This window comes from Chlorocebus sabaeus, chromosome 5, assembly GCF_047675955.1.
Source record: "Chlorocebus sabaeus isolate Y175 chromosome 5, mChlSab1.0.hap1, whole genome shotgun sequence".
Taxonomy (NCBI): Eukaryota; Metazoa; Chordata; class Mammalia; order Primates; family Cercopithecidae; genus Chlorocebus; species Chlorocebus sabaeus.
In genome coordinates, this window is record NC_132908.1 from 86,481,379 (window position 1) to 86,501,460 (window position 20,082).

A 20,082-nucleotide genomic window follows, 5' to 3' on the forward strand; every position below is an offset into this window, starting at 1 on the left:
TCTCTCTCACCCGCCGGATCCCATGGTCCATCTTCCATCCTCCCTCTCATCCCCTGGATCCGATGGCCCATCTTCCGCCTTCTTTCTCATCCCCCAGATCCCATGCTCCATCTTCTGTCCTCTCTCTCACCCCATAGATCCCATGGTCCATCTTCCGCCCTCCCTCTCAGCTCCCCGTTGGCCTCCTGGGACATGCTTCTAACGTTCCCCACAATTAGCAGATGGTCCTCATGCTGTTGTGTCTCTGTCTCTGATCAGGCTGTTTTCTGCTGCTCAGATCAGTTTCTTACTCAGACAATGAAAGCTCTTTTATTCTTTTCTTAGAGTCAGGGTCTTACTATATTACCCAGGCTGGTCCCAAACTCTTGAGCTCAAGTGATCCTCCCACTTTGGCCTCCCAGAGTGCTGGGGTTACAGCTGTGAGCCACTGTGCCCGGCCAGGAAGCTCTTTCTTTAGGAGGAAACAGCTCTGCATGCAGGCAGTTGACCGAGGCGAAGTTTGGCGAGTTCGTGGTGGGACGAAGCGAGAGAAGGGTTACTCCATGGGGTGTAGCTGTGTCTGCTGGCATTTTGGCCAGGAGCGGCCTGCTTAGGAACAGGTACAGGTGTTCCAGGAAGGACAGGAGTGCCACCCTGTGTGCCCTTTGCCCTGGGCTGGCACACATGAGGCCTGTGGGCAGACTCACACCTTGTGCTGCCCAGGGAGTGTCCCAAAGCAGTGTGGCAGGTACCTGGGGCAGAAGCCAGGGTGACCAGTTCTGTCTGGTTGTGGGGGCTGTGCCAAAGGGCAGGTGCTTCTCTAGGGTTGGGACTTGGTGAGAGCAGATGCTCTGTGCCACTGAGATCGTGCGTGACCCAGGCAGCAGGTGCCGCACCTTCTTCCCACGTTCTCAGCACAGAACACTTCCCAAACAGGCCTTCACCACAGGGTTGGCACCTTCCCCAGTTCACAAAGTCTGTTTCCCTGGACTTGCTGAGCAGCAGCTCATCCACCCTCCCATCCACCTTCCACCATGTGTCCATTCACTCAAGCCACGCACAAAAACTGGCCTGTGCCACACTGCACCGAGCCCCAGACGCTGCTCAGAGAAGCAGCTCAGCGTAAAGGCCAGGCTGGGACCTCGAGCAGCTGCAGGGGCCCAGGGGGGCGGCAGGGTGCGTGGTCCCCTTGAGGCAGCGCCGTGTGAACTGAGAGCTGAACGAAACGGGGAGAGTGGAGCCTCCACACCTGTGTCCGCCACCTGTGGCGATGACTCGGTTTCCCCACATATCTTCGAGTCCTGAAGCCTGGGCCAAAATGCCCACTCGTCTCTTTTCCGGCTGGTTGAGTGGAGCCCCCGTGACGTGGCCGTGTCCCTGACGGACGGGGCCTGTCCTGCGTCCGCCATTCTCGTCCCTCCCCTGGACTAACGAGCGTGTGTGGTCACAGATGCTGCAGAAGCTTCGGGAGGACGAGCCGCAGGTGGACACGCCACAGGCAGAGCTGGACAGCCTGGGTCACACAGACTGGGTAAGACTCGCTCCTGCCTGACCGGGCCACTACGCAGCCCAGCCTGCCGGGGGACTCTGCCTGGAGGGCCGTGGAGCCTTACCTGGGGCTGAGAGCCGGTCTCTTTCCCCGGGGCCCAGGCCCGGCTATGGGTTCAGCTCATGCGGGAGCTCCGCCACGGAGTGAAGCTGAAGAAGGTGCAGGAGCAGGAGTTCAACCCCCTCCCCACCGAGTTCCAGCTCACGCCCTTCGAGATGCTAATGCAGGACATCCGGGCCCGGAACTACAAGCTCCGCAAGGTCATGGTGAGCGGGGTGGCCGCAGAGGGGCGGCCCACCTGGAAGAGGGGCCCAGGGTCCCTTCTCTCTGTGCTGGGTACTGGGCGGTAGAATATGGATTAGGGAGATGTGGCCCCAATTCCCACAGCTCGGTATCACTTCAGGGACAGTGACCAGGCAGGGAAGGGAAGTGCGGAAGGTTCTGGAGGACCAGGGAGGGCCCCTGGAGGCCACAAGAGCCAAGGCTGTAGGATTTTTTTTTTTTTCTTTTTTGAGAAGGAGTCACTCTGTCGCTGGACTCCAGGCTGGAGTGCAATGGCGCGATCTCGGCTCACTGCAATCTCCGCCTCCTGGGTTCAAGCGATTCTCCTGCCTCAGCCTCCCAAGTAACTGGGACTACAGGTGCCCCCCACCACACCCAGCTAATTTTTTGTGTTTTTAGTAGAGACGGGGTTTCCCTGTGTTAGCCAAGATGGTTTCAATCTCCTGACCTCGTGACCTGCCCGCCTCGGCCTCCCAGAGTGCTGGGATTACAGGCGTGAACCACCTGCCTGGCCCGGCTGTAGGATATTTTTGCTTTAACAAAACTCATGGAGCCCTTAGGATGCGCTGGCATAGCTCTTTTTTTTTGTTTTTTTTTTTTTGGTTTTTTTTTTTTTTTTTGAGACGGAGTCTCGCTCTGTCGCCCAGGCTGGAGTGCAGTGGCACCATCTCAGCTCACTGCAAGCTCCGCCTCCCGGGTTCATGCCATTCTCCTGCCTCAGCCTCCGAGTAGCTGGGACTACAGGCGCCGCCACCACGCCCGGCTCATTTTTTGTATTTTTAGTAGAGACGGGGTTTTACCACATTAGCCAGGATGGTCTCGATCTCCTGACCTCGTGATCCGCCCGTCTCAGCCTCCCAAAGTGCTGGGATTACAGGCTTGAGCCACCGCGCCCGGCGGCATGGCTCTTATGATGCCCCTGTGAGGTGTGTGCCACCCCACCCCACCTCCAGATGAGTCCCAGGTGCTGGAGACTGGGGCAGCTGGAGGGGACACGTCAGACCGTGGACGCTGTGGCCGCCCAGAGCATGGCCTGTGGGTCTGCCATGCGCTTTCTAGGGAAGCAGCTGGGTCCCCATGAGCTGAGAGTGGGAGGATGGGTAGGTGTGAAGCCCAGGCTGAGCGAGCCTCTCCCAGTCCCCCTGCTCTAGCAGATGGTCCCTGCAGGGCCTCAGATCAGCCATCCTCCCCGCAGGTGGATGGGGACATCCCGCCCCGGGTGAAGAAGGACGCTCACGAGCTCATCCTGGACTTCATCCGCTCACGGCCTCCACTGAAGCAGGTGCCGCCCTGGCCTCCTCCTCCTCAGGGGCCGCCCAGGGCCTGGTGCTGTCCTGTGGCCAGCCTGGGAGGTGTCCCAGCGCGTCTGCGTCATGGGTGAGGCGGGCTGGCTTCCTCTTGCCTGTGGGCCAGCCTGGGGCTGTGTGGCCCTGGGCCCTCTTTCTGGGAAGGGGCCATGTGAGCCATGCCCACCCCACCCCAGGTGCATGCAGAGCGCCCGGGAGCAGCACTCCCTCCGGGTGGGCCTGGCCGGCTCTTCTGACTCCAGAGTGGGCCCGTGTCATGGCCTGCTTCCCCACTGCAGGTCTCTGAGAGGCGGCTGCGCCCATTGCCACCGAAGCAGAGGTCCCTGCATGAGAAGATCCTGGAGGAGATCAAGCAGGAGCGGAGGCTGCGCCCAGTGCAGGGCGAGGGCTGGGCTGCCCGCGGTGAGTGAAGGGATGGCGGGAGAAGAGAGACCCCTGTGCCCCTGGTGGGGCCCCCCATTCCCCTGGTCAGGTTGCACATTGGAAGGTGGCATTTCCCTGAGGGCGCCTGAACCCATGGAAGACACAGAACATCTTAGTTTTTTTTTTTTTTTTTTTTGAGACGGAGTCTTGCTCTGTGCCCCAGGCTGCCGTGCGGTGGCGCGATCTCGGCTCACTGCAAGCTCCGCCCCCCGTGTTCACGCCATTCACCTGCCTCAGCCTCCCGAGTAGCTGGGACTACAGGCGCCCGCCACCTCGCCCGGCTAGTTTTTCTTGTATGTTTTTTTTTTTTTTTTTTTTTGAGACGGAGTCTTGCTCTGTCGCCCGGGCTGGAGTGCAGTGGCCGGATCTCAGCTCACTGCAAGCTCCGCCTCCCGGGTTTACGCCATTCTCCTGCCTCAGCCTCCGGAGTAGCTGGGACTACAGGTGCCGCCACCTCGCCCGGCTAGTTTTTTGTGTTTTTAGTAGAGACGGGGTTTCACCGCGTTAGCCAGGATGGTCTCGATCTCCTGACCTCGTGATCCGCCCGCCTCGGCCTCCCAAAGTGCTGGGATTACAGGCTTGAGCCACCGCGCCCGGCCCAGAACATCTTAATTTTTGAGGCACACAGGCTTTTGAAACTCAGATTACTTGGGGATAAAAAAAATTAAACTAAATTAAAATAATATGTATATATTTGTTTGAGACGGAGTCTCACTCTGTTGCCCAGGCTGGAGTGCAGTGGTGCGACCTCGGCTCACTGCACCCTCCGCCTCCCAGGTTCAAACGATTCTCATGCCTCAGCCTTCTGGGTAGCTGGGATTAGAGGCACGTGCCACCACGCCTGGCTAATTTTTTTTTTTTTTTTTTTTTTTTTGTAGTTTTAGTAGAGACAGGGTTTCACCATATTGGCCAGGCTGGACACAAACTCCTGGGCTCAAGTGAACTGCCCGCCTCGGCCTCCCAAAATGCTGACATTAAAGGTGTGAACCACTGCACCTGGCCAAAAATAAGAAATTTTGAGGCTGGGCTCAGTAGCTCATGCCTTGTAATCCCAGCACTTTGGGAGGCTGAGGCAGGAGGATCACTTGAGCCCAGGAGTTCGAGACCAGCCTGGGCAATATAGTGAGACCTCATCTCTGCCAAAAATTTCAAAGAAAAATTAGCCAGGTGCGGTGGCACATGGCTGTAATCCCAGGTACTCCAGGGGCTGAGGTGGGAGGATTGCTTGAGCCTGAGAGCTTGATGCTGCAGTGAGCCATGATTGTATCACTGCCCTCTAGACTGGGTGACAGAGTGAGACCTAGTATCAAAACAAAAAAAAATCACTTTTTATGCATCTCATTAAAAACTTTACAAGGCCATTGGAATTTCCTATGTCTTTTTTTTTTTTTTTTTGAGACAGGGTCTCACCCTGTCACCCCGGCTGGAGTGCAGTGGCACCATTATAGCTCACGCAGCCTCAACCTCTCAGGCTCAAGCGATCCTCCCACCTCAGCCTCTCGAGTAGCTGGGACGACCGGCATGCACCACCACGCCCGGCTAATTTTTTGTGTTTTTGTAGAGACACGGTCTTGCTCTGTTGCCCAGGCTGGTGTTGAACTTGTGGGCTCAAGTGATCCTTCTGCCTCAGCTTCCCAAAGTGCTGGGATTATAGGTGTGAGCCACCACGCCTAACATGATCTTATATCCTGTTATCCTGGACTTGACGTGTATTTGCTAGTCTACATAGTTTACAATAGTATGACACATTTCAGCATTTAGAAGAAAAATAGAATAAAAGCAAACTTTTAAAATGTTTTTCTTTTTCTTTTTTTTTTTTTTTTTTTTGAGACGGAGTCTGGCTCTGTCGCCCAGGCTGGAGTGCAGTGGCCGGATCTCAGCTCACTGCAAGCTCCGCCTCCAGGGTTTACGCCATTCTCCTGCCTCAGCCTTCCAAGTAGCTGGGACTACAGGTGCCCGCCACCTCGCCTGGCTAGTTTTTTGTATTTTTTTTAGTAGAGATGGGGTTTCACCATGTTAGCCAGGATGGTCTCGATCTCCTGACCTCGTGATCTGCCTGTCTCAGCCTCCCAAAGTGCTGGGATTACAGGCTTGAGCCACCGCCCCGGCAAATGTTTTTCTTTTCTTTCTTTCTTTTTTTTTTTTTTTTTTTTTTGAGACGGAGTTTCGCTCTTGTTGCCCAGGCTGGAGTATAGTGACGCGATCTCAGCTCACCACAACCTCTGCCTCCCGGGTTCAAGTGATTCTCCTGCCTCCGCCTCCTGAGTAGCTGGGATTATAGGCACCTGCCACCACGCCCGGCTAATTTTGTATTTTTAGTAGAGACGGGGTTTCACCATGTTGGCCAGGCTGGTCTCAAACTCTCAACCTTAGGTGATCCACCCGCCGCAGCCTCCCAAAGTGCTGGGATGACAGGCATGAGCCACCGCGCCCGGCCCCAAGACAGGCATTTGTTCCAATGTCTGAGACCCAATTCTCCTTGTGAAAAGTCACTGAGAGCCTTCAGTGCTGCACCATTCCTTACATGAGATGGCAAACTCCAATCCTGCATCTGCTCTGCCTCTGAGACACTAGGCAGATCTCTAGGCTGGAGTTCGTTTTCCTTTTTTTTAAAAGATGGAGTCTTGCTCTGTCCCCCAGGCTGGAGTGCAGTGGCACAATCTCAGCTCACTGTAACTTCCGCCTCCCGGGTTCAAGTGATTCTCCTGCCTCAGCTTCCTGAGTAGCTGGGATTACAGGCGTCAGCCACCGCGCCCGGCCTAGTTCCTCGTTTTTTTAAATGGCTGGCTAGCCCTCAGTTTTCCCTTCTGCAAAGTCAGGGAATTTAGCCAGCTGGTGCACACAAAGCCGTCAGCTCCTGCCTGCTGTCTCCCCGTTCACTGGCCCGTCCTGCTCGGCTCCCGTCTCCCCAGGGTTTGGTTCTCTGCCCTGTATCCTCAATGCCTGCTCTGGAGATGCCAGGTCCGCCTCCTGCACCAACCTGTCGGTCACAGACGCTGGGGGCAGTGCCCAGCGCCCACGGCCCCGCGTGCTGCTCAAGGCGCCCACCTTGGCGGAGATGGAGGAAATGAACACATCTGAGGTCAGAGCCCGTGGGTATTCCTGAAAAGAGACCAGGAATGGGAGGGTGGGGGCCAAGGAACTGAGATGGGCTAAGCTAAGCTGGGGGCAGCAGCGAGTGTGGTGTCCCCTGTCCAGGGGCCCTCCCTTGAAACTGACGTCCTGCCCTAGGAGGAGGCCTGTGGGGCTCGGGGACCCTGCCATCTTGGCCGCTCAGAAGGGTGTCTCTGGGAGAGGGCCTGGGCTGCCTCCTCCCACAGACGATGGAAGGCTGACGGCGGAAGTGCCTGGCTGTCTCAGGCCCAGGAAACTGAGCCCCCCGCTAGTTGATGTGAAAAGGTGGTCCCAGTGAGGCTTCCTGCCCATCCTGGCTGCCCTGTGAATGGAATGCTTCTCTCTTCACAGAAGGGCCGGCGATGGCCTTGTTGGGGGCCATCCCAGAGGGCTCTGCCTCCATCTGACACTAGACCTGTCAATTTCCAGGACTTCCCAGAAGGCCTTGGGGAAGGGCTTGGTTATTAGGGTGCTTGCCATGAACTGCCCAGAGGCGGGCAGCCTGGGAAGTGGGTGCAGGCTGCCCCACATCGCAGCAGACCCAGCGGCACCCCTGGGTCCTTTGCTTCATTCCAGGCATGGGCAGGAGGCACTGGTGGGCATTGTTAGGGCAGGGCTGCGTCTGGTGTGTCCACAGGAAGAAGAGTCTCCGTGTGGGGAGGTGACACTGAAACGGGACCGCTCCTTCTCAGAACATGACCTGGCGCAGCTCCGAAGTGAGGTGGCCTCTGGCCTGCAGTCTGCCACCCAGCCCCCAGGAGGGACGGAGCCACCACGGCCCCGAGCTGGCAGCGTGCGTGTGTGGAGGCCTGGCGCCCGAGACCAGGGTAAGTGCTGCTTCTCACCCCCGTACCCACCTTCGCCCCCACCCCGACCCATCCTGTGGGCACCCATCCCTCCACCTCAGCCCACGTCTTCCTGAGCAGGCAGCTCCCAGGGACCCAGGGAGCTCGTGCCTGCAAGAGGGCACCACCTCAGGCAGGCATCTCCCTTTAACTTGAAAACTTCTTATTAAGTAATGCATATTTATTGTAAAAATATTTTTTAATATTTAAAAATAATTCTCATGATTCTATTACCTAGACATAATTATTATTAACATTGGGATATAGAAAGTTAGCTAACTAGCTGAGCTGATGAGTGACCTAGACATAATTATTATTAACATTGGGATATAGAAAGATAGCTAACTAGATGAGTTGATGAGTGATAGACCCTTCTAGTCCTCTGAGAAGGGAGCAGTGTGTCCATAGTGAACCAGCTGGGCTCGCAGCACGTGGCTCTGGAACCTGCGCCATGGTTCCTTCAACTGCTTTTCGCGCTGCTGAGCACAGAATGATTCTTGCTGGCTGTACAGGGCTGCTCCTACCATCGTAAGAGCTGAACTTTACAGAGAGCCCTCGCAACTCAGGGTTCTTGTCACCCCACCCACCACATCCCACCAGGCACAGCCAGGCCTCCTTGTCTGCCTGCGAGGCCAGAGTCTTGGGACAATCGCGTTTGGTGGTTATGGCTCCCTTCCCAGTGTTAAGAGGTCCAGGCCAGGCCACTTCCAAACCTCTCTCTTAATCTAGGTCTCCCCCACCTGGAGCTGTGCCTCAGCCTCTTGGAGCTGGTGGAGGGAGGGAGGTCGACCTTCAGCTCCAGTGTGAGGTGTGGACTGTGGGAGGAGGGTCCCGCCCCACGTATCTGTAGTCTGCCTCACTGGTGCTGTAGGACTGCCCACGCCAGCTCGTTCTGGGGCTCAGACACAGGCCGCTGGTGCTGTGGGACTGCCCACGCCAGCTCGTTCTGGGGCTCAGACACAGGGACCCTTCGGGGGTCCTGTGGACCCTCTATACCACATGGGCCCCAACGAAAGTCCCAATGTGGAAGCCACACTCTTCACTCTTTTCTTCCTTTTGAGACAAGGTCTTGCTCTGGTGCCCAGGCTGGAGTGCAGAGGCACCATTATAGCTCACTGCAGCCTTGACCTCCTGGGCTCAAGCAATCTGCCTGCCTCAGCCTCCTGAGTAGCTAGGACTACCAATGTGCTCCACAACGCCTGGCTAACTTTTATATTTTTCTCTAGAGATGAGGGTCTCGCTACGTTGCCCAGGGTGGTCTTGAGCTCCTGGGCTCAAGGTTCCACCCGCCTCGGCCTCCTAAGTGCTATAATTACCTGTGTAGCTACTGCGTGGCTGCTTCTCCACTTGACCTTTTGCTTGGTTCCCCTGGAGCCCTCCACAATCTCTGTCATCCCCTCTGCACAGTCCTCCTTACCAGAGCTCCTGCCAGGCAGTCCTGACGGAGCCTCTGCTCTCCCCCAGGTACCTGTGCCGCGAGCGTCTCTGACCCCAGCCACCCCCTACTCAGCAACCGGGGCTCCTCGGGGAACAGACCTGAGGCCTCCATGACCCCCGATGCCAAACACCTGTGGCTGGTGAGTGAGGGTGCAGTTGTCATCCAGGGCGACCCAGGAGACGTCTTTGCGCCCACCTTCCCGCTGCCAGCCAGGTGTTCAGTACTGAGGCCCTGCCTGAGGCATAGTCTGAGTGTTGTCTGGGGGGCGTGGTCTAAGCACCTGTCTGGGAGGGCGGGTCTGAGCGCCTGTCTGGGGGACTGTGGTCTGAGCGCAGGTCTGGGGGGCATGGTCCGAGTGCCTGTCTGGGGGGTGTGGTCTGAGCGCCTGTCTGGGAGGGCGGGTCTGAGCGCCTGTCTGGGGGGCGTGGTCTGAGCGGCTGTCTGGGAGGGCGGGTCTGAGTGCCTGTGCGGGGGGCGTGGTCTCAGCGCCTGTCTGGGAGGGCGGGTCTGAGCGCCGGTCTGGGGGGTGTGGTCTCAGCGCCTGTCTCAGAGGGCGTGGTCCGAGCGCCTGTCTGGGGGGCGTGGTCTCAGCGTCTGTCTGGGGGCGTGGTCTGAGCCCCGGTCTGGGGGGCGTGGTCTGAGCTTGGGTCTGGGGGCGTGGTCTGAACGTCTTGGGGCACCAGTGGTGGAGCTGTTGGCCTGCGGCAGAGGTCTCTGCTGCCGCCTGCTGGGGCCGAACCGCACTGCGACCCCGGAGCCTGGAGCCACCTTGCAAGGGACGACCCGAATTGAACGGTTCAGTGTGGGGGTAGGGCAGGGGGCGAACCTGCGCGCCCTGTGTGCCTGGAGGTCAGTGTGAGGGGGCTTCACTGGGTCGCGACCTTGACTCTGGCCGTGACGCCGCCAGGGTACCGCTCAGCCCCTCTCCCCTGGGTTTCATATCTGACCTGTAATTGTGAGGAGCTCACCTTTGCTGACATCTTGAGGCCACGTGGACGTGAGTTCTAGTGTTTGATTTAAGGCGAGTGTGCGGCCCGTGGGCCACGCTGGCAGCATGCAGGTGTTGGAGGGATGTGAACGGTGTGGTGCTGCCACTATTTGAGGTTTTATCAAGAGGCTCATATGAGAACAGATGTTAAAATGCTTTGAGAACTATGAGCCTTATGTAAACGCAAGGCACTGTTCGTATCCCCGCCCCCCGAAACGCAGGGCTTGCCCCATTAGTCTAGGTCGCAGGCCCCACCGAAATGCAGGGCTTGCCTCATTAGTCTAGGATTAGCTATATATCACTGCATCAAAAGTTACCTCACAATGTAGCATCTTAAAATAACAAACATGGATTATCTCACACAGTTTCTGAGGGTTGGGACTCTGGAAGTGTCTTCGCTGTGTAGCTCCAGCCCAGGGTCTTTCGTGAGGCTGCAGTTAGGATGGCAGTGGGGCCTGCAGTCTCGACTGAAGGCTCAAATGGGGGCTGGAGGAACCACATGAAGTGGCGTCCTCAGCCAGCTGTGAGCAGGAGACGCGAGTGCCCTGCTGTGTATACAGGCCTCTCTCGGGGCTGCTTGGCGATCTCCACAGGGTGGCGGCTGGCATCCCCCAGAGCATGTGGCTCAAGAGTGACCGCCGTGAAAGCCACTGAGTATTTGTGACCAAGTCCAGAAGTGCCACGTTGTCCCAACTCATTAGCAGCGAGTCACGAAGTCCAGCCTATTCTCTAGGGGAGGGAGGGAATTAAGGCCCACTTCTTAAGGAATTAGAGGACGCATTTAAGATGACCACAGGTCACATGAGTGGTTCTTTAGCTCTGAAGTCTCAGAAGTGCTTTCTGAAGGGGGGCTACTGAGCATCACCGAACCTGGCCTTCCATCTGCCCTGGGCTCACAGCCTCACCTGGGGGGCAGGCAGCTGTTCTCTGCACCCGACGTGAGGTCTCCTGGCCACGGACGTTGTTGGCGTAACATCTGTGACATCTCAGGTGAACTGTTCAGCTGGAAACAGCACCATCAGGCAGTTGGCAACAGAAGCCCAAAGCTCTGGGTGCCTCAGGTCAGAGTGAGGAACAAATGCAAGGGCCGCAGCTCCCCCCAGTGCCAGACAGGAGCATGTGTTCCCAGCTCTAGACAGGATAACCCACTGCAAATCCAAAGCAGAACACATGGTCCAACTCCATTCGTGTGGCACCTTCATAGATGGTGCCCACCTGCCTCGGCAGAGTAATGACTGACACTGCGAACGCGATGCCGGCATGAGTCATCTCGATGGAGCTGAAATCCAGCCCCATTTTACAGAAGAGAAAACTGAGGCTTAGAGAGATCAGGTGTCAAGTTCTATGCCAAGCACAGGGAGGCAAAAACAGGACACGCTTATCATAATGTGGTCCCAGGAATCAGTGGTCAGGACACACGACTGTGCTGAGTGCAGATGGGCAGATGCAAGCTGGGCCCCAGGAGTGAGGTGGTCTGTTGGAGGCTCCCGGACCTCGCGGATGAGAGGACATCAGCTGCTCAGGGAGGGAGGATTTGAGATGGACTCTGGCTGGTGTGGATCCGCCCATAGTGTGTTTGCAGGGAGGGACACCTTGAACAAACATGGGCTGAGGGGAGTGTGTGTGGAGCGTGGCCAGTGAAGGCTGGGCTGGCTGGCAGGGGCCGCTGGTCATGGGAGGCCTAGCCTGCAGCAGCAGCGCCTCATCGAAGACACGGGGAGGGATGGCTGATGGACAAGTGTTTTAGAAGGTCGCGGGCTTGTTTAGGCTGAGGCCAGGAAGGCGTAAGGGTCCTCAGGGAAGGAGAGCAAGCTGGGGGAGACTCCTGCATGGAAGACTTTCTACCTGAGGCCGAGTGAGCACAGCCCCTTGCCCCGTCCCCCAGGAGTTCAGCCACCCCGTGGAGAGCCTTGCGCTGACCGTGGAAGAGGTGATGGACGTGCGCCGTGTGCTGGTGAAGGCCGAGATGGAGAAGTTTTTGCAGAACAAGGAGCTCTTCAGCAGTCTGAAGAAGGGGAAGGTGAGGCTGCCTAGACGTGGGGCTGCTCTCTTGCCCGCTGCGTCGGGGGCGGATCCTGGGACTGTTTGCTCATGATCTGGTTGGGAACCCTGAGGGGCAGCAAGGACAGGGCAGGACCCAGGGAGCTTTGGACAAAGCCGGGCTCTAATCAGGTCTTTTCTGACAGATTTGCTGCTGCTGCCGGGCCAAGTTCCCGCTGTTCTCATGGCCGCCCACCTGTCTCTTCTGCAAGAGGTGAGCCTTCCCTTTAGCTGCCAGTTCACAAGGGGAGGAGGAGGTGAGAAGCCTCTGGGCAGTGCTGCCCACAGAACTTCCTGTGACTCCAGGAATGTTCTAGCATGTTCCATGGCTGATGAGTCCACAAATATCGTTAGTTGAATGAGGAGTTAAATTTTAAATTTTATTTAAATTAAATGAAACTTAAATAGCTAAGCAACTCCCAGTTTCAGCCAAGATGGGGTAATAGGCATCTTCCACAGCCCAGAACAAACAGGATATGAAACAATGTTTTTCAAGACTTTGGACAGCGGGCAACAAAAAGGAAACACAACAGGGCAGGCCTGCCATCACCGCAGTCATTGTCTGGAGAGTTTCTAGGCCATGAGCCACAGCCGCCAGACTCCCGGAATGGAGGAGATAAAGCTGAGAATCCAGGGAGACCACAGCAGCTTGAATCCCCCATGCAGAACTCCAGAGGAGAGGGCTGCCCCGAGAAAGCCTCAGAGAAGTCCCCCCTCTCTGAAGGAAATGACTGAAGGCTGCAAAACATTTCTTCTAAAGCAGAGATTGACAAACTATAGCCACGGGCCAAATCTGGTCCTCCGCCTGTTTGGCGAGTAAAGCCTCATTGGAACACAGCCACAGCCATTTGTTACTCGCTCAGCCACGCCGAAAAGGTTTATTCTCTGGCCCTTTACAGAAAAAATTTACCTTCCCTTGTTATAAAGGTCTGAAGGAACAGTGCTCAGGGCCAGGAATGAATAACATCCGTTTCCACCAGCCACAGCCAGAAATGTCATAATTCACAGGGCACTCACCGGAATGCACCCGAAGGCCTGGCCTCACTAATGTGGACTAAGTAGCCCAAAGTGAGTGTTGCTCCAGGCCTGACTGATAAATCATCAAAGCAAGACCTGAAAGGATCAAACTGTTCACAGATATCTTAACTGATTCTGAGAACAAAGCTCAAGAACAAGACTTTTTTTAAAACAAACAAAAAAACAAAGCAGTACTCAGCAAGATCAAATGTCTGGTATCTAATCAAAGATTACCAGGCAGGCAAAAAAGACAAAATTAATTACAATGTATTGTGGGTTCTGTGACACACGTATAAGTAGTGTTGATAACAATAGTTAGCATTAAGGCCAGGGAGAGGAGAAAATTGGAAGTATACTTTTTTTTTTTTTTTTTGAGATGGAGTCTCTGTTGCCCAGGCTGGAGTGCAGTGGCGCAATCTCGGCTCATTGCAAGCTCCGCCTCCCGGGTTCACGCCATTCTCCTGTCTCAGCCTCCCAAGTAGCTGGGACTACAGGCGCTGCCACCACACCCGGCTAATTTTTTGTATTTTTAGTAGAGACGGGGTTTCACAGTGTTAGCCAGGATGGTCTCGATCTCCTGACCTCATGATCCGCCCGCCTCAGCCTCCCAAAGTGCTGGGATTACAGGCGTGAGCCACCGTGTCCGGCCAGAAGTACACTATTTTAAGGTTCACTATGATAAGGTGAATCACTATGATAAGGTATAGTAAGGTGTTATATACGCAATACAAATATTAAAGGTAGACTGTGATAAGTTAAAGATGTATACTATAAGTCCTAAAGCAACCACTAAAATAAAACAGTTACAGCTAATAAGCCAACAAAGGAGATAAGATGGAACCATAAATATTAATTAATCCAAAAAAAGGTAGGAAAAGAAGGGGAACAAATAAATGAGTCAAAAAGAAAACAAATAGCAAGATGTCAGACTTAAACACAACTTATCTAGCATCACATTAACTGTAAATGATCTGAACAACCCAAGTAAAAGCTAGAGTTTCCCAGACTGAATAAAAAAGTAAGGCTGGGGCCGGGCGTGGTGGCTCACACCTGTAATCCCAGCACTTTGGGAGGCTGAGGCGGACAGATCACGAGGTCGGGAGGTTGAGACCAAACTGGCCAACATGGTGAAACCCTGTCTCTACTAAAATTAGAAAAAAATAGTCGGGCGTGGTGGTGGGCACCTGTGGTCCCAGCTACTCGGGAGGCTGAGGCAGGAGAATTTCTTGAACCTGGGAGATGGAGCTTGCAGTGAGCTGAGATAGTACCACTGTACTCCAACCTGAGTGACAGAGGGAGACTGTCTCAAATAAATAAAGTAAGGCTGGGTTTGGTAGCTCATGCCTATAATCCCAGCACTTTGGGAGGCTGAGGTGGGAGGATCACTTGAGCCAAGGAGGTCAAGGTTGCAGTGAGCTATGATGGTGTCACTGTACTCCAGCCTGGGTGACAGAGCAAGACCCTGTCTGGGAAAAAAAAAAAATCACCTCATTTTATCTGTAAAATTATGTATATTTCTGTTGATATATGCTTGGAAAAGCCTGGAGGATGGAAACCATTACTAGCAGGGATCATTTCTGAGGATGTAGTGTCCAAATTTTAATTCTCTCATGTTTGAATTTTTTTTTTTTTTTTTTTTGAGACGGAGTTTCGCTATTGTTCCCCATGCTGGAGTGCAATGCCGCAATCTCGGCTCACCGCAACCTCCGCCTCCCAGGTTCAAGTGATTCTCCTGCCCCAGCCTCACGACTAGCTGGGATTATAGGCATGTGCCACCACACCTGGCTATTTGTGTATTTTTAGTAGAGATGGGGTTCCTCCATGTTGGTCAGGCTGGTCTCCAGCTCCCGACCTCAGGTGATCCGCCCGCCTCAGCCTCCCAAAGTGCTGGGATTACAGGGGTGAGCCACTGCGCCCAGCCTTGCATTTTTTTTTTTTTTTTTTGAGACAGAGTCTTGCTCTGTCGCCCAGGCTGGCGTGCAGTGGCGCGATCCCAGCTCACTGCAAGCTCCGTCTCCCGAGTTCACACCATTTCCTGCCTCAGCCTCCTGAGTAGCTGGGACTACAGGTGCCCGCCACCAGGCCCGGCTAATTTTTTTGTATTTTTAGTAGAGATGGCGTTTCACCATGTTAGCCAAGATGGTCTCCATCTCCTGACCTCGTGATCTGCCCGCCTCTGCCTCCCAAAATGCTGGGATTACAGGTTTGAGCCACCACGCCCAGCCTTGAATTTTTCATAAGAAGGTATTTATTTTTGAAGTCAGATACGGGGATTAAAACAAAATTGACTCACCTTTTAAAACTGAGCATCTCAGTTGAGGCCCCTCTGGCTTCCATGGTGCTTTTACGGTGAGTAGTGTCAGGCACACAGCAATCTCTACGCGTCATCTTAGAAGGAATCTTAGATGTCTTTCGGAGACAATGTGCAGGTTTTTTTTTTTTTTGAGACGGAGTTTGTCTCTGTCAGCCAGGCTGAAGTGCAGTGGCATGATCTCGGCTCACTGCAACTTCCGCCTCCCGGGTTCAAGCAATTCTCTGCCTCAGCCTCCCGAGTAGCTGGGATTACAGACGCCCGCCACCACGCCCAGCTAATTTATTGTATTTTTAGTAGAGACAGGGTTTCACCATCTTGGCCAGGCCGATCTTGAACACCTGACCTCGTGATCCACCCACCTTGGCCTCCCAAAGTGCTGGGATCACAGGCGTGAGCCACCGTGCCCGGATGACAGTGTGCAGTTTTTAAAGACCCTTATAGGTTTTTGTTTTTAAACATTCCGAAAGTACATGACCCATCACGCCTCAGTTCAGAAACAAATCTGCTTAAAAGGGACTTTTACCACCACTGTTTTTCTTTTTTTATTGTGACAGAGTCTCGCTCAGTCCCCCAGGCTGGAGTGCAGTGGCCGGATCTCAGCTCACTGCAACCTCCACTTCCTGGGTTCATGCCAGTCTCCTGTCTCAGCCCACCAAGTAGCTGGGATTACAGGTGCATGCAGCCACGCCCAACTAATTTTTGTATTTTTAGTAGGAACGGGTTTCACCTTGTTGGTCTCGAACTCCTGACCTCAGGTGATCCACCGGCCTTGGCCTCCTAAAGTGCTGGGATTACAGGCGTAAGCTACCACGTCTGGCCCAACACCACTATTTGTCAGCCTTACTCTATATCCTGCCAGTTGGCAACAGAAAACTTGGTAGGAGGAAACTCCTGGAGCCAACCTTCCTAAGAGAATGCCGAGGGGCACATATATTTTGGGTGGATACCTAAGTATAAAGAAAAGCAAGATTTTGGAGTAAAATAAAGCACTGAAGTAACCAAGCATCAAGCAGAAGGCAAGGACGGTTTGAACTGGGATGTGTGGAGGCTGGAATGCGAGTTTCTCAGCTGTTTCTTCGTGGGTTTCCTCCCTGCTGACACTGCATTTCCTCTGTTCCCTTCCAGAGCTGTCTGCACTTCCTGTAGCATAAAGGTGAGGACCATGTGGGATCTGGGTTCTGAGCTAGGTAGATGAGGGGCTTCACTGGCTTTGATTGGAGGTGTTGGATGATGCTGCCCTCACCAGGCACCTCATTCATCTCCCTTCAGCAGAATCCATTCCCATACTTTCCAAGATAGTGTGCAGTTTTTAAAGACCCTTATAGGTTATTGTTTTTAAACATTCCACTTGAGTAGCCTGGTACCAAAAAACCCTTCACTTCCCCTCTAAAAGTCCTACCTTCTTACATTCTGTAACTTTTTGGGTGTTTTAGGAGGGGCTCCTTATTGCAGTTGGGGTGTGTGCTCACGTGCAGGTACACAGAGGTAAAGGGATCCTAACATTTAAAAGTATGTCAGCTGGGCATGGTGGCTCATACCTGTAATCCTAGCACTTTGGGAGGCCGATGAGGCGAGCAGACTACTTGAGACCAGCCTGGCCAACATGGTGAAACCCTATTTCTACTAAAAATACAAAAAAATTAGCTGTGCATGGTGGCACGCACCTGTAATCCTAGCTACTCAGGAGGCTGAGGCTTGAGAATTACTTGAACCTGGGAGGTGGAGGCCACAGTGAGCTATGACCGCACCACTGCACTCCAGCCTGGGTGACAGAGACTCCGTCTCAGAAAGATAAAATAAAATACAAATAAAAGTATGTCACCAGCCAGGTGCGGTGGCTCATGCCTGCTGTTCCCGCACTTTGGGAGGCTGAGGTAGGAGGATATCTTGAGCCCAGAAGTTCAAGGCTGCAGTGAGTGTGGCTGTGCCTCTGCACTCCAGCCTGGGCAACAGAGCAAGACCTTGTCTTTAAAAAAAAAAAAAATTATATATATGTATGTTACCCCTCAGGCCTCAGTTCAGAAGCAAGACTTTTACTACCACTATTTTAAAAGTCTTACTCTATATCCTGCCACTTGGCAATGGAGAAGCTTCTACCGCATCCATGTTAAATGTGGATTATGTGCAGTGCGTGGTGGTAGATCTGTATGGTATAAAAAGGGACGGTTTGTGCCCTCTAAGAAGCCCCTGCCCAGATGAGCAGCAAGCGGGAATCACGTGCCAGTCTTCAGACAAAAGGCACAGAGGAGACATCGGAGAGTGTAGGGACAGCAAATATTCTCCAGGCAGCTCTGGCTGCCACACAGGTCCCAGATCGGGGAGGTTCCTTAGCACTGAGTGTACCCTGAATGTGTCTGTGGGGATGCCTGGTTCACACCTCCTCCCTCTGTGCTGCAGATGAAGATGCCTTCTAAGAAGTTTGCACACATTCCTGTCTACACACTGGGCTTTGAGAGTCCTCAGAGGGTATCAGCTGCCGAAACCACACCAATCCAGAGAAAAGACATCTTTCAGTGCGTTCTTTGCCTTGTGCTGAGTCACTGTGGTGGTCGAGCGTGAACAGGAACTTGGGAGCTGGGGTGGAGGGGGCTGGCTTTGACTCTGTGTGCTATGACACCCCAAGGAAATGGAAATCCAAGGCAGAGACAGATCATTTTGTAGGGCTCTGGGAGGCTGAGTCGTATGAGATGGAAACTGGCCTCGGGTGGTCAGGGAAGTCTTTGCTGAGATGAACGCTGCTAGCTGTGTTTGTTGCCCGAGGGCCAAGGGGAGGCCTAGAGTGAAAGGCAGCCAGGAGGGGGCTGTGGGACACAGTCAGGGAGGGGGTGTTGCACTCTGGCTGGCTCCTCTACCTGACTGCCCTCTCCCGCCCCCCAGATCCCTGCAAGGGCCACAGTGGCAGAGTGTGGAGGAGGCGTTCCCCCACATCTACGCCCACGGCTGTGTCCTGAAGGACGTCTGCAGTGAGTGCACCAGCTTTGTGGCCGACGTGGTGCGTTCCAGCCGCAAGAGCGTGGACGTCCTCAACACTACGCCACGACGCAGTCGCCAGACCCAATCCCTCTACATACCTAACACCAGGACTCTTGACTTCAAGTGACAGCCCCAGCAGGCCAGGCCTCCAGGAGGCATCAGGCAGGCCCTGTACCAGGCTAGGACGCTCTGAGCTGTGCATGTACATATATACATATATAGATACATTTATAATATATATACACAGCCTATATATTTATATACACCGTTTCCTGGCCCCAGAGCTCATTTGGGTTCAGGCGCACTTCAGAACCCTCCCTGGGGGAGGCTGTTTCTTCTCAGGATTCCTTGCCAGGGAGGAAGGGGGGGGAGGGAGGGGGTGGGTTTTCTCACTGAGGGGAGAGAGCAGAAGGTTCTAGATCCCGGCACAGACTGCATCCCATGTTCCCATTCTCTTCTCCATCCCCAGGAATGAGAACCGCAGCTTTCCCTCCGCAGTGAACGTCTAGGTGGGGATAGGGTATCTTGGCTCCCAGCTGGACCAGAGCACCCTGCCTGCCTCTGCTCTCCCTTTGTGGGTACTCGGGCAGCAGAGGCACCTGGAAGAAGTCTCTTTGTGGGCAGGGTCCCCGTGAGAGGCACCCCCAGCCTCTGTTTGAAAGGTCTGGCCAGGCTCACGCCTATAATCCCAGCACTTTGGGAGGCTGAGGGAGGATCACCTGAGGTCAGGAGTTTGAGACCAGCCTGGCCAACATGATGACATTTCGTCTCTACTGAAAATGCAAAAATTAGCCAGGCGTAGTGGCAGGTGCCTGTAATCCCAGCTACATGGCAGGCTGAAGTAGGAGAATCACTTGAACCTATGAGGCAGAGCTTGGAGTGAGCTGAGACTGCCACTGCACTCCAGCCTGGGCAACAGAGGGAGACTCTGTCTCAAAAAAAAAAAAAAAATCTGTGCCACGCTGCTCCCTGCCCTTTCCCTGGGGTCCAAACCACATCTGTCCTGCCCCTCCTCCCCTCCCACTCTCTGGTGCTGTCCTCACTCGCCTCTGGCCCAGAGGCTCCTGAAGACACTGGGTGGTCCCAGTACAGGGAGGAGCGGCTGTCAATCTGTGCACGTGGCCATTCTTGGCCTAATAAAGGATGTCTCACAGTCTTCTGTCTGGGATGTGCACTGAGGATTCATGCAGCATGGCAGTGGGCATGTTCTCCGAAGGCTGAAGCTGGGCTTGAGGGGCCACCTGCCCTCCAGGACGAGGAAAGGCACAGTCAGGTGCCCACCAGGTGAGAGCTCCAGGCCTGTTCTGTCCGTGCAGCCCTGGCTGGCTCTACCAGCTTCGTGGTCCTGCCCACCTCAGTCAGGGCTGCATGCGGACAGCACAGACTACTGCCCATCAGCTCCTCTGGCCACACCTGCTGGCCTGGGGGATACTTTGGTCTCATTTCTCAGATCCCTATTGTTCTTCAGGGTGAGGACTCACAGGGGCTGGAGATGTGACTGCAGGCTCTAGACGGGCCCTGTGCTGAGTGCTGTCTGCTCACCTGTGCCCGGCTCCGCCTGTTACAGGGCCCTGCCCTGCTCCTCCGTGAGGTTCTGCCATCATCTCACCTTACAGATGAGGGAACTGAGGCTCAACGAGGTGAAAGAATTTGGCCAAAGATACACAGCTCACCCAGGAACTTTGACTCCAGGCTATAATGCTGGCCGTGGAGCCTGGAGGTCAGGAGGGACCTGACTTGCAACAGATGGGCCTGCGGGAGAAAATACTCAAACAGCTGGGGTCCAGGAAATCCAAACACGCAAAATTAGAGC

The 20,082-nt window shown here is 54.6% G+C and overlaps 1 protein-coding gene across 3 annotated transcripts in view; it reads left to right on the top strand.

Moving 5' to 3' along the window:
* SPIRE2 (spire type actin nucleation factor 2) overlaps nucleotides 1–19,425 on the top strand; it is a 54,866-nt gene extending 35,441 nt beyond the window's left edge. For all 3 annotated transcript variants that reach the window (XM_073015681.1, XM_073015680.1, XM_073015679.1), the window contains 12 exons: nucleotides 1,430–1,510; nucleotides 1,630–1,794; nucleotides 3,006–3,092; nucleotides 3,396–3,519; nucleotides 6,453–6,622; nucleotides 7,292–7,481; nucleotides 8,964–9,076; nucleotides 11,811–11,945; nucleotides 12,112–12,179; nucleotides 16,422–16,449; nucleotides 17,694–17,809; nucleotides 18,174–19,425. In XM_073015681.1, coding sequence (XP_072871782.1) covers nucleotides 1,430–1,510; nucleotides 1,630–1,794; nucleotides 3,006–3,092; nucleotides 3,396–3,519; nucleotides 6,453–6,622; nucleotides 7,292–7,481; nucleotides 8,964–9,076; nucleotides 11,811–11,945; nucleotides 12,112–12,179; nucleotides 16,422–16,449; nucleotides 17,694–17,809; nucleotides 18,174–18,396 — 1,500 coding nt within the window. In that variant the 3' untranslated portion in view covers nucleotides 18,397–19,425. The remainder of the gene's footprint in view (nucleotides 1–1,429; nucleotides 1,511–1,629; nucleotides 1,795–3,005; nucleotides 3,093–3,395; nucleotides 3,520–6,452; nucleotides 6,623–7,291; nucleotides 7,482–8,963; nucleotides 9,077–11,810; nucleotides 11,946–12,111; nucleotides 12,180–16,421; nucleotides 16,450–17,693; nucleotides 17,810–18,173) is intronic.
* The last annotated feature ends 657 nt before the right edge of the window (nucleotides 19,426–20,082 follow it).